The following is a 19,812-nucleotide window of genomic DNA, read 5'->3' on the forward strand; positions in this document are numbered from 1 at the left end:
CATCAAGACAAAATGCACAAGAGAAGAATAGTGTGGCATATATTGAGCACCCTTCTGAAGAAAGACAACGAAATGCCAAACACAAGGGAACCAAAAAATTTCAGGAACAAACCAGAACACAGAAAATTGGCTAGAAAAAGGCTATGTGGGTCTCAGTGTTTATTTGATCATATTCATCTTGTCCCGTCTAAAATTCCAGATTTCTTATCTCAATCTCTCTCTCACACCCATACTTCTCAATGGTAATAAACAATTACAAGTGGTTTTAAAAGAACGGGAAGCACAAAAACCATGACAAACCATCCAACAATGACACCAAACCCCATGATTCTAGCCAAAACGGTAAATTGAAGCATTAATTCTGAAGACCAGTGTGCACAAGATTGGAGGAATATACAAGGAATATGCAATTAGCATTAATCATAATTCTATTATTATTATTGCTGGTTCAATCAGTACAGTAAAAAAAGGGCAGGTTTCGGTTGGTCAAACATGTCTTGACCAACATTACCTGCACTAACATTGTTTATTGACTTATTCACTCATATCATGCATGGTTGGAGACAACATATAAAACAGAAGTACAGAACTCAGATGAAAACGATATTATTCATCTAGGGTTTTAGGACTTTTAGCGACTACCATTGAATAAACTCTTTCTCCCCCTCTTCATTTTTGTGCTAGGGCCACCTTGAATATCACTACTGCTGCCTAGCGTAGGAGGTTATTGATAGGCTACTTTCCTGCACAGACCAATATCAAAGGATCAATCAATTGCTCAAGGGATAGTACGAAACAAAGTTGCTTAAGCTAATATGATTATGCTTGCTTAAAGTGCCCAAAGAATACTGTTTACAAAGGTCACGAGTGATGCAAGCATTACGAGAGTGAACGATTGGTCTGAAATTATGGCGGAGTCAGAAATTTCTAATAATAGAAGTGTGAAAAATAAATATGTAAAATTAGATGTCTAATTATGATAAGCGTGACTCAAAATTTTCTAAGTTTATAAAATAATTTATTGAGACATTTCATTGAACACGTTAATGTATATTCAATAAAAAATAAAAACTAATGCGAGATTATTACGGTCAGAATTGTATATTCGCGCAAAAGTAATGAAATAAGAAAAAAAGGATATCGCGGCTTCCTCACAGCTACCCATAATTTCCTCGAATCCGAGCTCTAATACCATACTAGACAACTACTAAACCTAGAAACAACCAATCAACAATATCATCAATCACACAATCTAGATTTTGTTCCTACCCATCTAGGGTTACCTGAGGCAGAGGCTACTGCTTGTGTTTCAGTAGGTGATTCTTCTTTGGGTATAACAACCCCAGGCCATGAACGGCACATGCAGTGCTTCCCCTTATCAATGCTGCCGTAGAGAGTCTTCAAGTGCTCTCCACACCCTCCCCACGAGTACTTCCCACATTGTTTGCACTCCACCCTGAAACACATTTTTGGTTCTTTGTTTTTTGGTCGATCGAGCTCAAGATTTGTGTGGATCAATTTTGATGCTTTGCTTCCACTTCTTATCCAATCATTACTAATATAAAGCCGTCAACCACTTGGATATCATCGACTCGTTTTGTCTTGATGGAGCAACTAATGGGGTGTGACACTACCTCGGTGTTGAAGCTATCGCTTATGCTCTTTGCATAGTAATTCATGATCCATCCGTCTCTTGTCCATTAGTAATCCCTAATGGGGACGGAAACGGAGACGGGGAATCCCCAATTTCTTATTACGGGGATTGAGGCGGGTAAGAGGATGGGGAATGAAGTCGGGTATGGGGATGTAAATTGCAGTTTTGGATGTCTTAACGATCACCAATTTGGCTGAAATTTTGCAGAGGTGATCTATACATTAGGACCTAAAAACTGAACGGTTAAGATGTGAAAATATGATTGAAAAGTGAGTCAAAACTTGAAATCCGTACCTTTTTTCTTAGGTGCGGATATCCGCACCTGAGCAGTTATATATATATATATATATATATATATATGTCAACTTTACCGACCTTATATGTCAACGACATATTTGGAGGTGAAGAAAAATATTTGTCATTTCGGCTTCTTTTTAAGAATTTATCCTGCATCATTTTTGAGGTAATAGTAGAATGAAGATGATGATAATGAAAGATGCCCTGTAGAGAGTTATTCTTTGGAAAAATCATCATTTAAAGATGACTTCATATATGATTACTTGTTTAGTTATGACTTGTGATCTTTGAACGTGAGCTCATAAATGGGGTTTTAGTTTTTTAAAATTTGCACACTTGAACGATGAATTTTGTAAAAATTGATTTTTCAGTCATTTTTTTGTTGTACGTAATTAGTTATGCAATACCTTTATATAGTTTAGAATGACAAGAAAAACAAACCTAAACAACAAAATTGATGAAAGAAGAACAACAATATTCAAGACAAAACGGAATCATATATCGTTATCAGAAATACTAGGAATCAAAATTTGCGGCCAATAATCACTTATTGTGTTTCACTACTTCAATATCCCAATCTATTGTGAAATGGACTCGGGAACCACTAAGATGGTAAGAATATCACTCGGTTCCACTTTCAGATGCTCAGCTGCTACTGTGTTCATAAGCAATGTCAACCATAACAATAATAATATTCTCGTTTCAGCGGCTTTGGCTGTAAATGTGTCCATATTACTCGAGGAAAAATCACTCCAAGACATTTGAACAAGTTGAAAAATACACAGAGGACTTCTGAGATGAACTGTTCATATTAATTAAACAAAATTGACAACACCAACAAACTCATTGACAGGGCCGGTAAATTTGTCTTTCAGGTTAGCCTGATTTGGTCCAGTCCAAAAGTAAGAATATCAATGATCTTGTCCAGCAAAACATCGACGTGATATACGATATGATATGTCCTAGATCTGTCCAATTGCATACTCGAAAAGTCATCCCACCTCAATAAGGTGCAAACAGTGAAGGGACATTTTACCCAATTCTAATTTGATGCTGCTCAAATATTGTCTCTATATCTTAGTCTTAATTTGTTTTTCAGATTATAAAATTTTAACACAGATTAGCCATTGTCAATTGTCGGCCATGGCTGCCGGGATACTGTGCACTCTATGGCCAACTGAGAAATTAGCCGTGGTGGTCGGTGCCTCACATGTAAAAGAGGGGTAAATAAAAGTTTTAAGAGTACAGGGAAACAGAAGCATTTATCTGCACTCCGAACAATATCTATTGGATCAACGAGAAACAAAATAAACAAAGAAAATAAAGAAAAAAAAATCATCACTAACCAAGTTCTAAAACTTCACAAATTTTAAATGGCAGGTGTAAAATATGCTTAACCAAAGAACTTCAAAAAGCAGAAGGCAAAAGGTAAAATGTAAATCTACCTTTCATTTCATAGAACAGAAAATGACTTCACGGCATGGACAATATCCAACTAGACTGAACAGCGAGTTATCCATGATCTCAATTTTTTAGTAGCAAGATTTATCAAAATACAAGTCTACTAGTTTGTTTAAACTCTCTATCCACTAGGAATCACTCCAAACAGAATACTAAAATCTAGAATCAGCAGAATAGTCCTTAGTCCTAGAATTACGAGAATTCAAAGCCTTCATGATTCTTTGCCCTCACCGTTACCCTCTGATGAATTCAAAGCAGGTTTCTTCCCTGGGTTTGATTCTGCCGTGCCTGAGTTTGTCAACGTTCGCTTCACTCCTCTTCCTACCACGCCAAGATGTGTGACTCCAGAAGATCCATTTGTATGAGCAGTGGAAATGGTTGGGGAATCAAAACCTCCATTGTTGTTACCAGTGCCCATCTGTGAAGAACCCACCGCTGCTGAAGATGCACTCTTCTCACCAGCTTTTGCCTTGGCAGACATCATTCCCAGAAGTTCACCTAGAATGGATCTTGGGTTCGAGACCAGTTGTTGCAAATCTTCAAGCTACAGAGTAAAAAAAAAATATATACAATTCAGAAGAAAAGAAATTAACAAAACACAGTTGTCAATATCAACATGTCATGTCAAAATTACCTTCTTTTCCAGATCGCCACAAAGCTCAGTTAGAGTTTCAATCTCTGTCTGCTTATCTGTCACGGCATTATTAGACTTAATTACATCTGAGGACTGCTGGACACCTTGATCTTCAGAAGCAGCCGATGATGCTGTTGATCCTGAGAAACTCTTGGATTCAATCATGAGCCTCTGCACACGAGACTTACAAACTGAAATAGCCTTCTGGCAGTATGGAATCGCTTCATCAGGCTTAGACCCAATCTCCAGACACAAACATATTCGAAAATTTCTGAATTATCCAGTTAAGGTTTGAGTTCTGACTTGGTGGAAATGTGGGGAAAGAAAAATATAAATTAAAAAAAAAGAAAAAAAAGGAAAGAACCTTTTATTAGTAACATTAATTATCCAAATACCAGATGACCAACTAAATAGATCATTTTTAAAGGGGATTTTGGCAAAGCCAACTTCAATATAGAATAGGATACAGTTCAGCTATATGTCGACTGTCAGGCTCAACCAACCGCTCCAAACAGGACAGTGCATTCTGGTAATCACTGAGAGAAGTTTCAAAGTCCTCTACATGCAGCAACAAGTTAAGCCGAATAAGACACTTTCAGAATAAATAGAAGTTCAAGAATCTCTTACTCTAAGTAAAAAATAAAAATTCAATTCAATTAAATCAGTTACATAGCTTACCTCTTTCCAATGCCACTTCTGCCAAAGCTGATAGCACCTCCACCGTCTCCATTGTATCACCAGAGTTATGCTTTTCAATGATTGCTCTTGCAACATCAAGCATTTTCCACGCCAAATCAAGGTCAGTCTCATCCTCATCACCTTCAGCAAGGTCCTCAACATCACTACCTTCATTATCTTCTTCCTGGTCTTTTTCGCTAGAAACTGCCTCAAAAGGAAGTGACAAACAGTTATGCAAACAAATAAAACAATTATAACTGTTGTTACTTAAAACATTTGGTCTTTTGAATGAAATCGTTCTCCATGTCTTAACTGAGTTTTGTAATAAGAAAAAAGAAAAAATCATCTTACACTACCAAGTCCCTTATATTCCTCCAAGTCCAACATTTTTACAGGTAACTATCCTTATCCTAAACTTCTGTTTCTGTATGTGTATGAGAGGCTATGTATCTGAGTATCCTGCACTTGGAAAAAAGACTACTGTGCTTATTCTAAACTTCTGTTCCTGTATCTGTATGACAGAGCTCAGTATTTGAGTATTTTGCACTTGGAAAAAGCCTATCAAATAAATAACTAAACCCACACCAGCTGAAAATGCAAAATAGTAACCATATGACTACATAGACCCATAAGCATGACAAATGAAAAAAAAAAAAAAAAAAACTGTTGTTCATGTGCAGATCACATCTAATAAAAGGAATATGGTATAATGTAGGCATTACACTTAACGTATGTTTCTTAACACTATACATTATTTAATTGATTTTTCCAATAGAATTGAGGTGGCATACTGGAGCAGAATGTATGCAAGCAGCAATAGTGCCATCAGGGAAACTGTCTCATGCATGTCAAAAGTCGTTGACAAGACTATTATTCATACTATCTAAGTAAATCAAATGCACATAATATGCAACAAGAATGATAAAAGGCAAGTGCTTTGCTCATGATCAACTGATATAGAAGAAAACTCATGAAAAAACATGTTCATCACAAGCGACATACCACCATCATCCAGTGCTCCTTGATGGATTGGACTTGCATCCTGTTCAGCATTACTTGAAACGGAAGCTGTGGAAGATTCACCATTTACAACATTCTTAGCAGATCCAGCATTAAGAGATTCTTGTTGAGATTCACCCTCTTTCTTGGGTACAGCACCCAATGGATCAGCCTCCTCCTGAGCTTTATAAAGCAATGCACATCCATACTTATAGTATGTCTTAACACACCGTGGATCAAGTTCACCAAAATGTGCAACCCTGTGTTTATCAACACACCTTTAACAGTAAGCACTTTGGAGAAACAGAAACGCATACAGAACCATATAGGTCATCACATAACATATCAATGAGTTAAAATGACAATAGAAACGATGGAAAACACATAATAATAAAGCGAAGCCAGACCAGGTACATGTAAATGTCACAAATAACTACAACAAGATATGAAAGAAAGAAAATTGGTACTCTACAAATGCACAAAATGCCAACTCAAGTGTCATCACTAGCATAATATCAATTCCGAAAAAGCGCAACTGAGAATTCCACCACATTTCCTCAATTAACACAAGAACTTCTTTTTTTTTATCAAAGGCACATTTCATACTTGCAAAGCCCAATTTCCCAATTTCACTGATACTCGTACTCCAGCAACCTAATTTCTATGCTAAATCGTACACGCCCTCACACCAGAAACCAAAATTGACATCCAAAAGTGCTCAATTTGCTGAGAAATGAAAGGGAAGCCAGAAAAAAAAAAAAAAAAGTGAAAAACCCTAACCTGATTTCGAGAGAGCGGCTGAAGCACTCGGAGGCCTCGCCAAAATCAGAGTCCTTCATGGCCTTGGCGCCTTTCTCCATGAGCTCGTCGGCGAACTCGAGCGTCTTCTCGCGGTCACCGTCGGAAGAAGTGACGGCAGAAGCTTCGGACTTGTCATTGTTGTTGTTGTTGCAGGTGGACTCGGTGCCTCCCTCCTCGGTTGCTATCGCTATGGTGGCCTCGTTGGACTTCGCCGCCGCATTTGGCTGGGCTAGGGTTTCGTTCACTGACGCTGACGCTTCCTCCGCCATGGTTCGTCAAAAGCAAAAATCAAAAACCCTTCTTTTCTGGCGCAAAAATGGACTCAGAAAACCCCCAATTTTTTTTATAGAGAGAGAGAGGGAAAATGGAAACGTATCGTACGCGCCGTAACGGTATAGTCGTCATTAACTAATTTAACGAGGACAAAAATTAAAATGACACTGGTCTTTCCTTCTTTTTTTTTTTTTTCTAAAAGAAAAAAATTCATTATTAAATAAACAATTGGTTGTTGATTGAATGTATCAACAAGAAAATTAGCATCTTTTGGTGTATCATGATGTTGTTTCATGCTATTGTTAATCTTTGCTTTAAAGTTCAGCCAAATATCTTTCAAGTATAAAGAGGGAGGCAAATTTTCTTGCCGATTCAATTGCAATAATTTCCAGCTCGAATCGGTCTCTAGCTCTGTCTGCTTCAAATGCTTTTTGTTATAATCTCTTAGATCTAGGTTGTGTTAAAAGGAGACTATTTGGGCCTACCATGGGCCTGGGGTTTTAGTCTCGGTCCATTCGGATTTTTTAATTTTTTTTTTAATTTTTTTTATGTTAAATGCTAAATGTTAAATGTTTTAGTTATTGTAATTTTTACTTGTTAGTTGTTGAGTTAATAAGTTGCTACCAATATTTGGTAGAACGAGGTGGGCTTGGTCTCGGTATATGCACCTTGAGTGCCTTATCTACTCTAGGTAGGTGGCGAGTTCTTTACACTGGCAAATTGTCGCAACCTTCTAGTAGCAATAACGTGTCTGCTCTGGATAGACGGCGAGTTCCTTATTTGGTCAAATGGTTGCAGTCGCCTAATGGCAGGATGAAACTAAGTGTCACCGAATGTATATTCTGATGGCAATATAGTGGGAAAGCTGTGCTATTTGCAATGATGCTTCTTCCAAAAAAGTGTTATCTTTCATGTATGTCACCTCAATTATAAAGCGAATGGAGTAGCCAGTAGAGCACTCTTCGCTAGTTGGTGTTTGTTAGAATACATTATCTTAGTTGAGATTCTTGTTATTATTTCAGGAAGTTCTCAAGATGCTTATTGTAATCTGGGGTATAGACATCATGTCTCCCCATGTATTCTGAGGTTTCATTAATCAAGGCTTGAAGGCAGCAGCACCGACCCTTAATAAAAATAAATAAAAAAAAGACTATTTGTAGCCTTTATTGTTATTTTGCCAATTAAAAAAAAAAATGGTTGTGTCCTCAATACCACGACACACATTCCTAATATGATATATATTATTAGTGTGTAACTGTTAGGCCTCGTTTGGATGGCAGGAAATCATGATATGGAATGAGAATTAATTTCATTTTTCATTTAGAGACGTCGTTTGGTTGTAAAAGAGATTGGAAAGAAAATAAAAAATGACATTGGACTGGAAATTGACTCCCTCATATATAAAACCTGAATAGAATTTACCTAGTCAGGGGTGGTATTCTAACTCCATTTTTTACTGTCAAAGGCAAAATTACATAAATTATTCATCTAAAAAATTTTGTACTTTGCTGCCAATAGTCAATGTCATTTTTGTAACTTACTAAACACTTCAATAGAAATGAAAAATTAATTCCAGAACCCACATGGAAATACCAAAATCTATTTCATTCCATATCGGTTTGGAAAAGAAAATACATCATTTTGATATTCCTGCTATCCAAACAGGGCCTTAATGACAGTCATGAATCGAATAGGTCTAATTCCTAACCAAACCTGCACTTATACATGCACGCTACCTTGAAAAAGTAAGGAAATCCGAGTATCAAGATGGTGACGAGGTCATAACATTAACATGAATCATTTGCTCCTCTTGGACACCATATCTCAAAATAACCAAATTACATTTAAAGACAATTCACCCTCACACTCATGACTTGAAAACACCGAAGTTAATCGCATCTCGTATTCTCATGTGAATACTTCTCAGAAGTCAAAAGAAAGAGAATCCCAATACGATTCGTTTAGGACGCACTGCAAGGGCACTCTCGTCATTTATCGATTCCTTTTGAAATAAAAACAAAGCAAAATTTGCTGGAAGATTAGAATTCGCAAAGACATGGCTGCGAGAGCTCCGTCAGCTGTAGTAGGCCAAGTGCTCTCACTCCACCACCCCGTCCGCAATGCCCACCGTGCCGCCTCCCCCGCGCCGCCACGTGGGGCCGCATTTCCCGGGCGGAGGGAGCTGCTGCTGCTCTCGCTGACGTGGACGGCCTCGGCTGCTGTGGCGGCGCCCCCGGCAAAAGCGGATGACATCGGGCTGTTCGGGATACGAAAGAAGCTGAAGGAGGCGGAGAGAGAAACAGAAGTGATAGTGAAGGAAGGGTTCGAGGCGGCGGAGAAGGGCATAGAAACGGCGGAGAAGGGGTTAGAAACGGCTGAGAAGGGCATAGAAACGGCGGAGAAGGGGATCGAATCGGTGGAGAAGGGGATCGAAACGGTGGCGGGATTTGGAGGGTTGGCGCAGGCGGGACTCGTGGCGGGAGCCGAGGTTTTGGGGGTCGTGGTTGCCAGCTCCGTCGTCAATGCTATTTTGCGACCGGAAAACTGACACCGGCGGTGGAAATCTCGGTTTAATTTGAGCTCTGTAAACTTTGTAATGGTTTAAGTAGGAGTATAGTAGTGATTATTGGGTTCTTAATTAGCTAGTTCAATCAGCTTTGTAAACTTTTCCATTTGTTTTATATCGTGATCGAGCTTTCAATTACGGATTAAATTTTTTACGCCATCAATTTGATCAATTCAGCTTCGTCACGCCTGCAATTTGTAAATGTGACACGACGGAGGACGAGGACCATAGCTTTTTATACTCCATATCCTAAGCAAAATATAAAACTTTCGAAATAAGAGAAACTTGAAGAAATATCTAAGAAATCAGCTGTACATTTTCAAGTGGAAGTCCAATGGTAATAGTTTAGCGTCTAATAATTTTTTTTTTTCAAAAATCTCAAGGTGTTTTTTCGGTCGATAAATATTGTGGTGTCTCATAAGTCCTAGTAAGCTTGATTTTGTATACCAAATAATTTTAATTATGTTATCTTTATTTATATTGAAATGACTGTAATATGTTATTTTGAGCAACCACGAGTATCATAAGTGTCTCATTAGTTCCAAATAGCATTTTCCACTACACTTTATGTGGTAAATGGTGTTCTTTTATTGTGCCATTGAATCCACAAGTACCAAAAGAGGATCAAGAAATTACTTGACTCCGTAACAATTATGGGGGTAGGGAGTATAGGGCCAAAAGGGTCTCATTCTATTGATTTGGTTAACTTTCCATATAGATAGATGTTATAATACTTTAATGACCCTCCTAGGAAATGAAAATAATGCTTATTCGGCTAATCAACTTTATCTTATCTCTTTAATTTCTATTTTTACTATTTGATGCTTTCCTCTTTCAATTTCTATTAATGCAAAGGGAATCACAATTAATATTCTCTAATAAATCAATCTAATTGCCAAACAAATTAGTATCATTCATCATGTAATTTATCAAGGTACAAGGTAATTACGTAAAGATTTCATTAAATGAGCAACTGTGTTAGTAAACAACTTTTTTTCAATGTAATAGCTTGTTTATTTTTTGACCCCCCTAAATAAAATTTCTAGCTACGCCACTGATAAGTGATAACAGTTATAATAGTATTTTTGAAACTTACTTGAACGTGAATAACTAATAATTTATCGGAAAAGTTATATGTATGCATATCACTCCAAAATTGTTATTGGTGTTAACTAGACGTAATAAAATGCAGTTATTAGAAATTAGAGGCATACGTTCTTGGAGATTCTAGCTATGTGACAAATGACTTGAAAAGTCTTTTAACACTCGACTGTCATCTATCTCTATAATTAACACTATTCAACTTAAAACTCCGTCCGTTATTCAACCGAACTATCCATATCCGCAAATCTGCAATGGCTCGCTTGGCTTCAAACCCCGTCGGACTCCATAGATTCCGGCCGTGCTTCCGAACTGCTCAACTTCCCCAACAACTCAGAGCCTCCATTCCCTCCCGAACCAACGACCACCGCAGATTTCAGACCGTTGCTTGCCAGAAAACCCCAAATCCCAGTGAGCCTTCCACCTCGGTATGCTTCATTTTTCATCTCAGCTTTTGGAGGATTAAACTCTTCTCCTTTTAGTAAGTTGCATATTTTTTTATACTGGGTTTGAGCTGTTAAAGTCTTTGATATAGAAAATTATGCTCATTTGTGAAGAAAAATGATAATCTGTACCCATTATTAGTTTTTAAAAAAAGTTTCCATTTTTGTATCTGTATTTTCCCTGAATTAGTAATCTGATTCATGAATTGCGGGTCTTTACGAGTTTACTATGCGAGTGATGTTATCTTGATCAGCTATTCTGATTCAGGAAAAGTCGCCGCCTGTTGAGCCAGTTTCTGGTAATGAAGTGAGTAGCACGGTTATGAGTAGTTCCTCGACAGACCCAGCTGGCATTCCGGAATTTCCAAACAAAAATACCAACAGGCAAGTAGCAGTGGTTTCTACTCTTGCGGCATTAGCACTTTTCTTATCAGGACGGCTCGATTTTGGTGTTTCTTTAAAGGACCTAACTGTTGCTGCATTACCTTACGAAGAGGTTCGTCCAATTACTTTTTCTTTTACAATGTGTAGCTTAACAGGTGTGTGTAGGCTATATTTTTGTTTCCGAGCGTATACATGCATGCTGCTGAAGTCTGAACATAATATTTAACAAGGTGTCCTTGCTGTTATTTGCTTGTGATCGATCTTTCTGTGTTTTATGGGTGATTAGGCTCTCTCGAATGGCAAGCCGACTGTTGTTGAGTTCTATGCTGATTGGTGTGAAGTATGCAGGGAATTAGCTCCAGATGTCTACAAAGTTGAGCAGCAGTATAAGTATGATCTTCAAGTACAAACTTGTTATTAGTCATAGATGCATCATCAATCTCTGCTACAGCCTTAATTTAAGATGCCTTCTTTCATTTTAGTCTAGACCAATTTTGGTTGCTTATCTGTTTGGAATGTTTAAGATTCTCTAGATTTCTAAGAGCTTCATTGTCATCAGTTGTCAACGCTCAGACATCCCTTACATGTTTGCCTCTTACACAGTTTCTTATTCTATATAGATCATCTGTCATTTTCATATTCACCACTTCTTTTACTCAGGGGTCGTGTAAATTTTGTTATGCTCAATGTTGACAACACAAAGTGGGAACAGGAGCTTGATGAGTTTGGTGTTGAGGGTATTCCACACTTTGCATTCCTAGATAAAGAGGGAAATGAAGAGGGCAATGTTACTGGCAGGCTCCCAGAAAAGTACTTGCGTGAGAATGTGGATGCCCTCTCCCGCGGAGAAGCCTCCATACCTCATGCCCGTGTAGTGGGGAAATATTCCAGTGCTGAAAACAGAAAGGTTCACCAAGTTGTGGATCCAAGAAGTCACGGATAGGTGCTAACTTCTTTTGGGGGAGAAGTCATCATGTTGTTAAAAGAATTACATCAGAGAGGTAATCATCCTCCATATGATATAATCTTCTAATTGTAAACAAGTTTACGTATATAAATCAGAAACAGTTAGCTTTTCAAATTGGTGAATCTCATTAGACTCCCATGCTATTTAATCTTTGTAAGCTGCACTTAACAAAGGAATATGAGTTTTAAATTTCTGAATTGCGGGATTTCATGTTGTCGAGTGTCAACATATTTTCAACGGGTAGGTAATTAGTTGGCTAGACGTACGGTGTTTAAGTGTTTCCTCCTATTTCCCTCTTTCAGTTGTTCCATTTTATTCATGGGGAGTGTCTGCTGCAAACCTAAACAAGCATGACATTGAACCTAATACATAAGACATTAAGATTGACGCAAACTATTGCAAATATAAATTTTTTTGGTTTGATTTACTTCACTGGAATTCAAAAAGTAGCTTATACTTCAAGTGTCATTGAAGAGATTGCTTTATATTGAGCTGTACATCTGGCTTAATGAAAAACAAGCTGTTGGTGAGTGCAAAGTTAAATATCTACCGTTTATATGACTCAGATGAACAAAATAAACAACATTAATTTATTTTATTTGAATTTAAGTCTCTTGATCTATATTGTTTCTGACTGGCTAGCTAGCTAAGGTCGGGGACGCAATATTTATTACAATTTTCTTCGAGAGTATAGTAATTTTCCAAGCCTTTGAGAGTACTACAGTAGTAACAACGTCCTTCACCACACCGATATTCACAAAGATGTATTTTATTGATGCTCTTAAATGGATGATCATCTCTTGATAATTTGCCAACATGTATATCCCAGCTGCTGCTGGTGTTGGTATCCTAATCATTATTGATTTTGTTGCCTTTTTGTCATATCGAAAAAGAAATCATAAAGACTAAAATTCTCAATCAATCTGAAATTGAGAAGAAGCGATCTTAGCAAAAAATCGTGTGCTGTATTTCACAATTTTAATAGAAATCATGTTTGATAACCTTTTTATTACTATTTTTTAAAGAAAGTTAGTCTACTTTCCACAAGGTTAAATAAGTACATATACTATAGATCAAGCTGAAGAAGAAAGAAGAAGTTTGAGAGTTAGGTTACAAAAGAGAAACATGGAAATGCTTACATTCAGTAAGATGGCTATGAAGGCGATGCACTTTGATTGATGTTCTGGTCGCCATTATTTTGTGTGTGTGAGATGGATAGCAGAGAACTTCCTTGGATGGCGATGTGTTGGTTGGTTTTTTTTGGGGGGGGGGGGGGGGGGGGGGTGGGGTTGTTGTTTAGTTTGTATAACAAAACAAATTATCAATGAGATACGATGAGTCTGTGAAATACATGTATGCAAATAATCCAATAATTATCTAATAATAATTACTTTCTAACAATAACGTTTAATTTAGTGAATACATTTAATTCCCTTAATGAAGTTTTTTTTTAGTTGAAAAGGTCACATTTTTATAAATTTCAGCAAGCAGTACAATAATGACTTGCTCGCCGTCAGAAGAAGCCATTACATAGAGCACACTATACTAGCACACCCACCTTTTTTGATTAAGTGCAAAATCAAGAGAACACAGTTGCCCCAAGAACAATTAAAAATAACCAAGAAGCAACCTGTCCCTTGTCAATCTCTTCCACTCAACAAAAGAAAATGACGTAACATCCTTTTTCCTTTTGTAAAAAAGAATGCAGGCCCAAAACTAAACCAAAATCTAAACAATTAGGAACCAAAAAGGCCCAAAACCACCCCTTAGAAAGGCCCAAATCCCAACCTGGGGCCCATGAACTACAACCAAGGAGAACCCTAGCAAACATGACGAACGCAGCCCCTGCCATGCCGCCAAGTTTAGCCCCTGCAACGCCGCTGCCACACAGGTCACGCCTTCGTCGCCCATACCAGCAGCACTTCTGTCTATATAACCGACAATAGCAATCCCACCGCAAAACCAGACCCTACCTTGGTCGTTTTCCACAGCAGCACCTCTCCTACCAGTACTCGACACCATCAAAACCCCACGCAGAACCTGATCCCAGCCTTCAGCGTCGACACCCGATCGGGACATCAACCCAATGCAATCACTACCACCATCCACGGGACGAACATCGAGTCCTTCCCTCGCAGCCATCCTCAACAGAGAGCCCACATCACTAGCATACCAATCCCACCTCAGATAGATCCCAGAACCACCATCACCATATCAAGCGCCGGTGACGAGAAAAATGAGGCAGCAGCCTAGGAGCAAGGAGCCCCGTCGAGTAGTTCCACTGGCACCACCAAGAATTAGACTAGAGAAAGGCGAAAGGACACCCGCCGTAGTCAATAACACAAGACCACCACCACCCGAAGATAGTCGCCGTCGAGAAACCTCCCTTGCGGGAGTCAGAGAAGAGAGCATATTTTCCCTTTAGAGTTCCCTTTACTGAGGTTAATTTGTTGCCAAATTATATATAATATTACTAAAATTATTTATAATATGACTAAAATGTAAATCTCTTATACTTTTTGCCTCATTTTTTCATCGAACTTCCATCTACGAAAATGTTCACCTGGTCAGTTATTGACCAAGAAAATAATGTTCAACCACCCTTGTATGTAATCCGATGGCAGAGATAATTATTATTAAGTTGAGATGTTTTGTTTTCCACCCTTTAATGTAAATCTAAGGGTTATTGAGCATAAATTATTTGGTCAACAACTGACCAGGTGAACACCACTGCTTCCCTCTATACCCCTCCTCATTAAATAAATAAATGAGAAAATTTTTTAAAAAAATTAGGTCGGCTTTGTATCATAATTTTTTATTTAATACATTCTTTTACTATAATTGATTTATTATGGAATAATTACTTATTAATTCGAGGACATATTAGTATGATAGTTACTAATTACTTTTCTTCTTTTTTACATTAATGAAGTTGGTATATATATAGCTAGGCTAGAAGATTGAATAACTTAACTTTTTACCTCTGTTGTTATTGAAGTTAAAAAACATGATGCCTCTAAGATTTTAAAAGATTCAATATATGTCAATATCTTCATGATCAATATAGTCATAGCCAATATTAAAATCGGTAAAGAATGAGCCATAGTTGTTCTTTTGCAAACGCGCGAAGTGATTGATGATGATGTATTCATGAATCTAAGATATATTTGATAGTTTTATAATCTCTTTTGATATTACATATGCTTCCTAATTCTTCATATGGACTCAATTATTTCATCTGTCATTGACATTCAAGTATGATATTGAAAAGAGGTCGATTGTATCTTGAAGAAAAAGAGAAAATTTAAAACCTATAAGAATATTTAATTAATAATTTGATATATAAAGCATTTAATTCTTATTTTATATTTGTAGAATCTTCTTTATTTTTATTTTTATTTATTTTTGTTGTTGTGGGGTATAGTTGGAAGTTTGATGACAAAAAAATATAGGGAGTGTACATTAAGTAACTGGGGGTGTGTATATGAAAATTCTTTTTGAATTAATGTATTACAGTCATTTTTTATTATTTTTTATGACAAAGTTATTACACAATGCATCCAATTCCCCTTTAATTACACAATCAAATATCAATTTAGTTTTTTTTTTAATCGAAAGGGGTCAGTCAAATTTATATTTCAGCAAGCAGTACTAGAAACGACACACCTGAAACGGGCTGACAGAAAGAGCCGTCCTTTAGGACATACAAAGGGTCTATTCTAAGAAAACAGAGCCTCACACTCCTGGGTACACCCACCTTTTAAGGACAATCAAGCACCTTTATTCTAACAAAACCTAAATACTCAAAAGTAAGTAAAATAAAAGTGACAACCAAGCAGCTAGATCTTGCGATCCAAGGGAAAATTAAACATTGCTAGCTGAGGATGCTGCACTTGCATCCCCTACAGTTCCACCATTTGCATGCAGCTCTTCCATTATTTCAGTCTCAGGATCCTTGCAGGGCTCCTTTTCCACAGAAGCTTGAACTAATCCAATCCAAAAGTCAATAGAGAGACCCACATCCATAGCAGCCCAGTTGGGAAAAACCTTAGCAAATAACAATACACAGCCGCCACCAAACTTCTTGCTGCACCTTGCCTCCGCCGGCAGCCACATTCCGGTAGGCGGGTCTTCACTTCCACCACCGGTGCTCAATAGCAGGATGCAATCCTGAACTCGAGACCATTGGAATCCAGGTCTAGACTGTGCAGCAATGGAGGCTGCCAGATCCCCGTAGCTACCGTTGTTGAAACCATGTCCATTGACTTTCCCGTTCCCGTCGTCAATCTTGTGTCGCCCACTCCCGCCGGCGACCCAGCAACCAACCTTAGTGTCTTCGTCTTCGACGCAATCATCAGAAGACAGAAACCATGGCCGTCTCCCGAGATTGATAGTGTCGACGACGACGTGAATACCAGAGGGCAGAAATCCCCTCCATCTCTAAGGACTGATTCGGCAATCCGCCGTACCTCTATCACCCAAAATATCCAAACCCAAATACAAATCCAAACTCGGATCCATCAAACCTCTAGCGAAGCTGCAAAGCAGAAGGAAAAGCAAAAAATCACGACCACCAGCGTGCCCCAGATCAACATATGACGCGTTAGAGAAAAGGAAAATTGGGTTAGCAGCCATAGATTTGGAAATTTTATCTTAGACAAGATGCCAACGAGTAAACCCTAGCAGAGCGGCTAGGTCAGACATCTTTATAAAAAGTTAAACACAAATATCAATTTAGTTTACACGCTCTGTTGAAGTTAATTTGTTGCAAAATTAGTTATAATATTACTAATTAAAAGGCAAAATAGCTAAATTACACCCCGACTTTTCTTATGACTGTCAATTTACCCCTTGAAATTTCAATTTTGATTATTTACAACTTACTTTTCTAATTGTTGCCGATTTACACCGTACCGTTAACTTTTAGACTTTCCATCCAATTTTTATATTAATTTGATTAGCACATGAGGGGCATTTTTGTCTTTTCACTTACCACCCGAAAAAATTTGAGCAAACCAACACTAACATGTACAAAAATAATTAACATGAGGGTATTGAGTTATTGACCAAGAATCCTCCTTACTTATCTGGTTAGTCAGCCTCCACAACCCAAATCCTCACCACCACCATCATTCCTGACTCCTATCTTTTCACTGTGGCCAAGCAAGTAAAATTCAATCCTAGACAGATTCTACTAGGCTGGGATTGATTTGGTAGCAATCCCTCCTTAATTATTATGAAGTAATTCATAAGATCGAAGCAAAGTTAGCGCAACATAGTAAATTGAATTGGGTAAGTCTCCACTGCAACTAGTTTTCTATCTATCTATATATAGTTATATATATCGATAATGAGGGGAAATGACTTCAATTGGTTCTCAAGATGGGAAGAACAACACCCATCTCCTGAGGAGCTTATGCCCTTATCCCAAACCCATCAGAGTTGCAACAATGTACCAGATGGAAGAGCAATTAATGCTGCAGCCATATCTGCAGTGATCGAATTTTGTTTTTTCTTATTGGCCATCAAGGAATATTACTTGGTTGATCGAAGAGAATTATGTTTTTTTTTTTTTTTTAAGGCTGGTGCGGCTACCCTCAATCTTCTATTAATTAATGAAATTACTGAATACAAGGAGGGGACATTGAGTCCAAACCCTTATTACAATAAGCATCTAGAGTACATCCCAAAATAATATCAGGAGTCTCTACAAAATATATGTATTCAAACAAGTACCAAATAGCAAAGATTGCAGTATTAGCTACCCCATTTACTTTGACATAGCGATGACATACCGTAAAGATAACTCAATTACAATGAAGCATAATTACTAAAAATGCAGCTTTCAAACTATGTTGTCGCCGGCGAAGAAATCTGACTACAGTCAGTTTCATCCTGCCACTAAGAGGATGCGACTATTTAATAATGGAACGCCACCTCGCTAGGCCAGACAAGGCACTTAGAGTGCACACATATGCGTGCACTTAGCCCAACTAGCCTTATTTGTCTACCACTTAGAGAATTATGTGCTTTTGATGTTGGAAAATAGAGGGTTGATATTTTTTTTGGGACAAAATACTATTTACTCCCTATATTTATAGGGTCTCGATGTTTCGGTCTCAGACGTTTCAATTTCACCTAAATACTCTCTAAACTCTCTAATTTCACACAAAAGGTCCTTGCTGACAATTCTCCGTCAAAGCTCCGTTATTTTGCTGACGTGGCATCCATTTCAGACCAAAATATCTATTTTACCCTCACATACTCTTTTTTATTTTTTTTTTTTTTTTTTTTGTTTTTTCTTTTCATTTCATTTCTTCTTCTTCCAGCTCTCTTTCCTCATCTCTTTATCTTTCTCCTCCTTCTGCCTCCAAAGAAGAAGCAGCCGCAGCAGCAGCCCAAGAGGAGAAGCTGCAAACCCCAACCAGCCTCGTCAAGCCAGAAGCCTCAGCCCAATTCAAAACCTAGCGTCCTCCATCTGACATTCCGATAAACTTGAGTTAGATAGAGAAACAAATCATACATAAACACCACAACATCTTGCTTTGTTCTCTATGGTGGTGCTATGTTCAAATTTCAAATTGGTGTCGGCAACGACTGATAGAGAGAAAAGGTTTGCACAGTTTTGGCACCAGCTAGTAACTTGAGGAAGAAAGGGAGGTGGAAGGTGAATTGATTTGGTTTGGGTGTACTTCGATCAGGTTTGGAGCCACCATATGGAGAGGGGTGATTGGGAGGGGTGGTGGTGCTTGCCGACATGATAGGGATGATGGATGGATGGTGGGATGGCCAGCACTTGCTTGGGTTTGTAGTGAAGATGAGGATGGAGACGAGAGGGGGGAAGAAGAAGAGGTTAAAAGGAAAAAAAGAGAAAAAAAAAGAAAAAGAAAAAAAGGAGACCGACCTCTCCCCAACCCGTTTTGTAACAATAGGCGATCCGAAAATTTCTCCGTCTTCTGGCCACAAGCGGTACGATGCTTATATCGGTAGTCTCTGTTTCGAAGCACCGGTGACTGCAGCAGGAGGAAGCCCGAAAAGTTTATGGGTTCGCCGACGGGTTATCTGATTCCGGCCAAATCACGGTGCCGCACCTATATCAGGGTCTTCCTCTCGACCTCGCCGATCTATTTATGGTGTTCATTTGTTCATATGATGATCCAAGTGAGAGAATCGAAAGGGGGAAGCTTTTGGGTTTTTACGGCGAGTTTCCTTACTTTTCCGACGGCTCCAGCTATGAACGGCGATGAACAGGACATCACATTCCATTGCCTCATCGAGCTCTATATACTGGTACTCTTATTTTTCACTTTCAGTTGGGTTTGCAGGAATTGACGTTTTGGGGTTTTTGAGGTTATTACGGGTTCATTATTGGCATTTGGCAGTAACGATTTTGAAGTTCTTTGATTAGTTTTTTTATCACAAATAAACCTTATAGCATGATTCTGATTATTGGTTATGTTTGAATTCAAAATTGGAGAACTCAGATGATCTCTGTACGCAATAGTTGATGAAAGCAGGACAATACTATTGTTGTGGTTTGTGTGGTTTTGATCT

The 19,812-nt window shown here is 38.1% G+C and overlaps 3 protein-coding genes and 1 long non-coding RNA gene across 5 annotated transcripts; 2 read left to right on the forward strand and 2 right to left on the reverse strand.

Annotated features, from left to right (window-relative positions):
- Positions 1 to 416: 416 nt before the first annotated feature.
- LOC112190638 lies at positions 417 to 1,585 on the reverse strand. Its single transcript, XR_002932482.2, has 2 exons — positions 1,284 to 1,585; positions 417 to 743 (listed from the first exon to the last, which is right to left on the reverse strand). It is a non-coding gene; the product is annotated as an uncharacterized LOC112190638 (long non-coding RNA).
- Positions 1,586 to 3,370: 1,785 nt separating this feature from the next.
- LOC112188511 (protein HGV2) lies at positions 3,371 to 7,225 on the reverse strand. Of its 2 annotated transcripts, XM_024327635.2 has the most exons (7): positions 7,067 to 7,225; positions 6,504 to 6,791; positions 5,727 to 5,983; positions 4,725 to 4,928; positions 4,514 to 4,604; positions 4,047 to 4,317; positions 3,371 to 3,956 (listed from the first exon to the last, which is right to left on the reverse strand). In XM_024327635.2, exons 1-7 carry the CDS (start codon positions 7,090 to 7,092, stop codon positions 3,624 to 3,626), a joined length of 1,470 nt encoding a protein of 489 aa, XP_024183403.1. In that variant the 5' UTR covers positions 7,093 to 7,225; the 3' UTR covers positions 3,371 to 3,623. The 2 variants fall into 2 exon arrangements, with proteins under 2 accessions (XP_024183403.1, XP_024183404.1); XM_024327636.2 differs by lacking the exon at positions 7,067 to 7,225 and having other exon boundaries at positions 6,504 to 6,887.
- Positions 7,226 to 8,830: 1,605 nt separating this feature from the next.
- On the forward strand, positions 8,831 to 9,522 carry LOC112188486. Its single transcript, XM_024327610.2, has one exon. It carries the CDS (start codon positions 8,854 to 8,856, stop codon positions 9,343 to 9,345), a length of 492 nt encoding a protein of 163 aa, XP_024183378.1. The 5' UTR covers positions 8,831 to 8,853; the 3' UTR covers positions 9,346 to 9,522.
- Positions 9,523 to 10,607: 1,085 nt separating this feature from the next.
- On the forward strand, positions 10,608 to 12,471 carry LOC112187982 (thioredoxin-like protein HCF164, chloroplastic). Its single transcript, XM_024326969.2, has 4 exons — positions 10,608 to 10,892; positions 11,176 to 11,403; positions 11,578 to 11,681; positions 11,952 to 12,471. The coding sequence occupies exons 1-4, from the start codon at positions 10,719 to 10,721 to the stop codon at positions 12,232 to 12,234; spliced, it is 789 nt and encodes a 262-aa protein (XP_024182737.1). The 5' UTR covers positions 10,608 to 10,718; the 3' UTR covers positions 12,235 to 12,471.
- Positions 12,472 to 19,812: the final 7,341 nt, after the last annotated feature.

This window comes from Rosa chinensis, chromosome 2 (assembly GCF_002994745.2).
Source record: "Rosa chinensis cultivar Old Blush chromosome 2, RchiOBHm-V2, whole genome shotgun sequence".
Taxonomy (NCBI): Eukaryota; Viridiplantae; Streptophyta; class Magnoliopsida; order Rosales; family Rosaceae; genus Rosa; species Rosa chinensis.

Excerpts from the sequence above, each read along its gene's own strand:
- LOC112187982 (XM_024326969.2), top strand. The coding sequence starts at position 10,719 with ATGGCTCGCTTGGCTTCAAACCCCGTCGGACTCCATAGATTCCGGCCG. Across the intron at positions 11,404-11,577 it reads CTGCATTACCTTACGAAGAG|GCTCTCTCGAATGGCAAGCC; the intron begins GTTCGTCCAATT and ends ATGGGTGATTAG. Across the intron at positions 11,682-11,951 it reads AAAGTTGAGCAGCAGTATAA|GGGTCGTGTAAATTTTGTTA; the intron begins GTATGATCTTCA and ends TCTTTTACTCAG.
- LOC112188486 (XM_024327610.2), top strand. The coding sequence starts at position 8,854 with ATGGCTGCGAGAGCTCCGTCAGCTGTAGTAGGCCAAGTGCTCTCACTC.
- LOC112188511 (XM_024327635.2), bottom strand. The coding sequence starts at position 7,092 with ATGAAACAACATCATGATACACCAAA. Across the intron at positions 4,929-5,726 it reads AGGAGCACTGGATGATGGTG|TTTCTAGCGAAAAAGACCAG; the intron begins GTATGTCGCTTG and ends CTTTTGAGGCAG. Across the intron at positions 3,957-4,046 it reads GTGGCGATCTGGAAAAGAAG|CTTGAAGATTTGCAACAACT; the intron begins GTAATTTTGACA and ends TTTACTCTGTAG.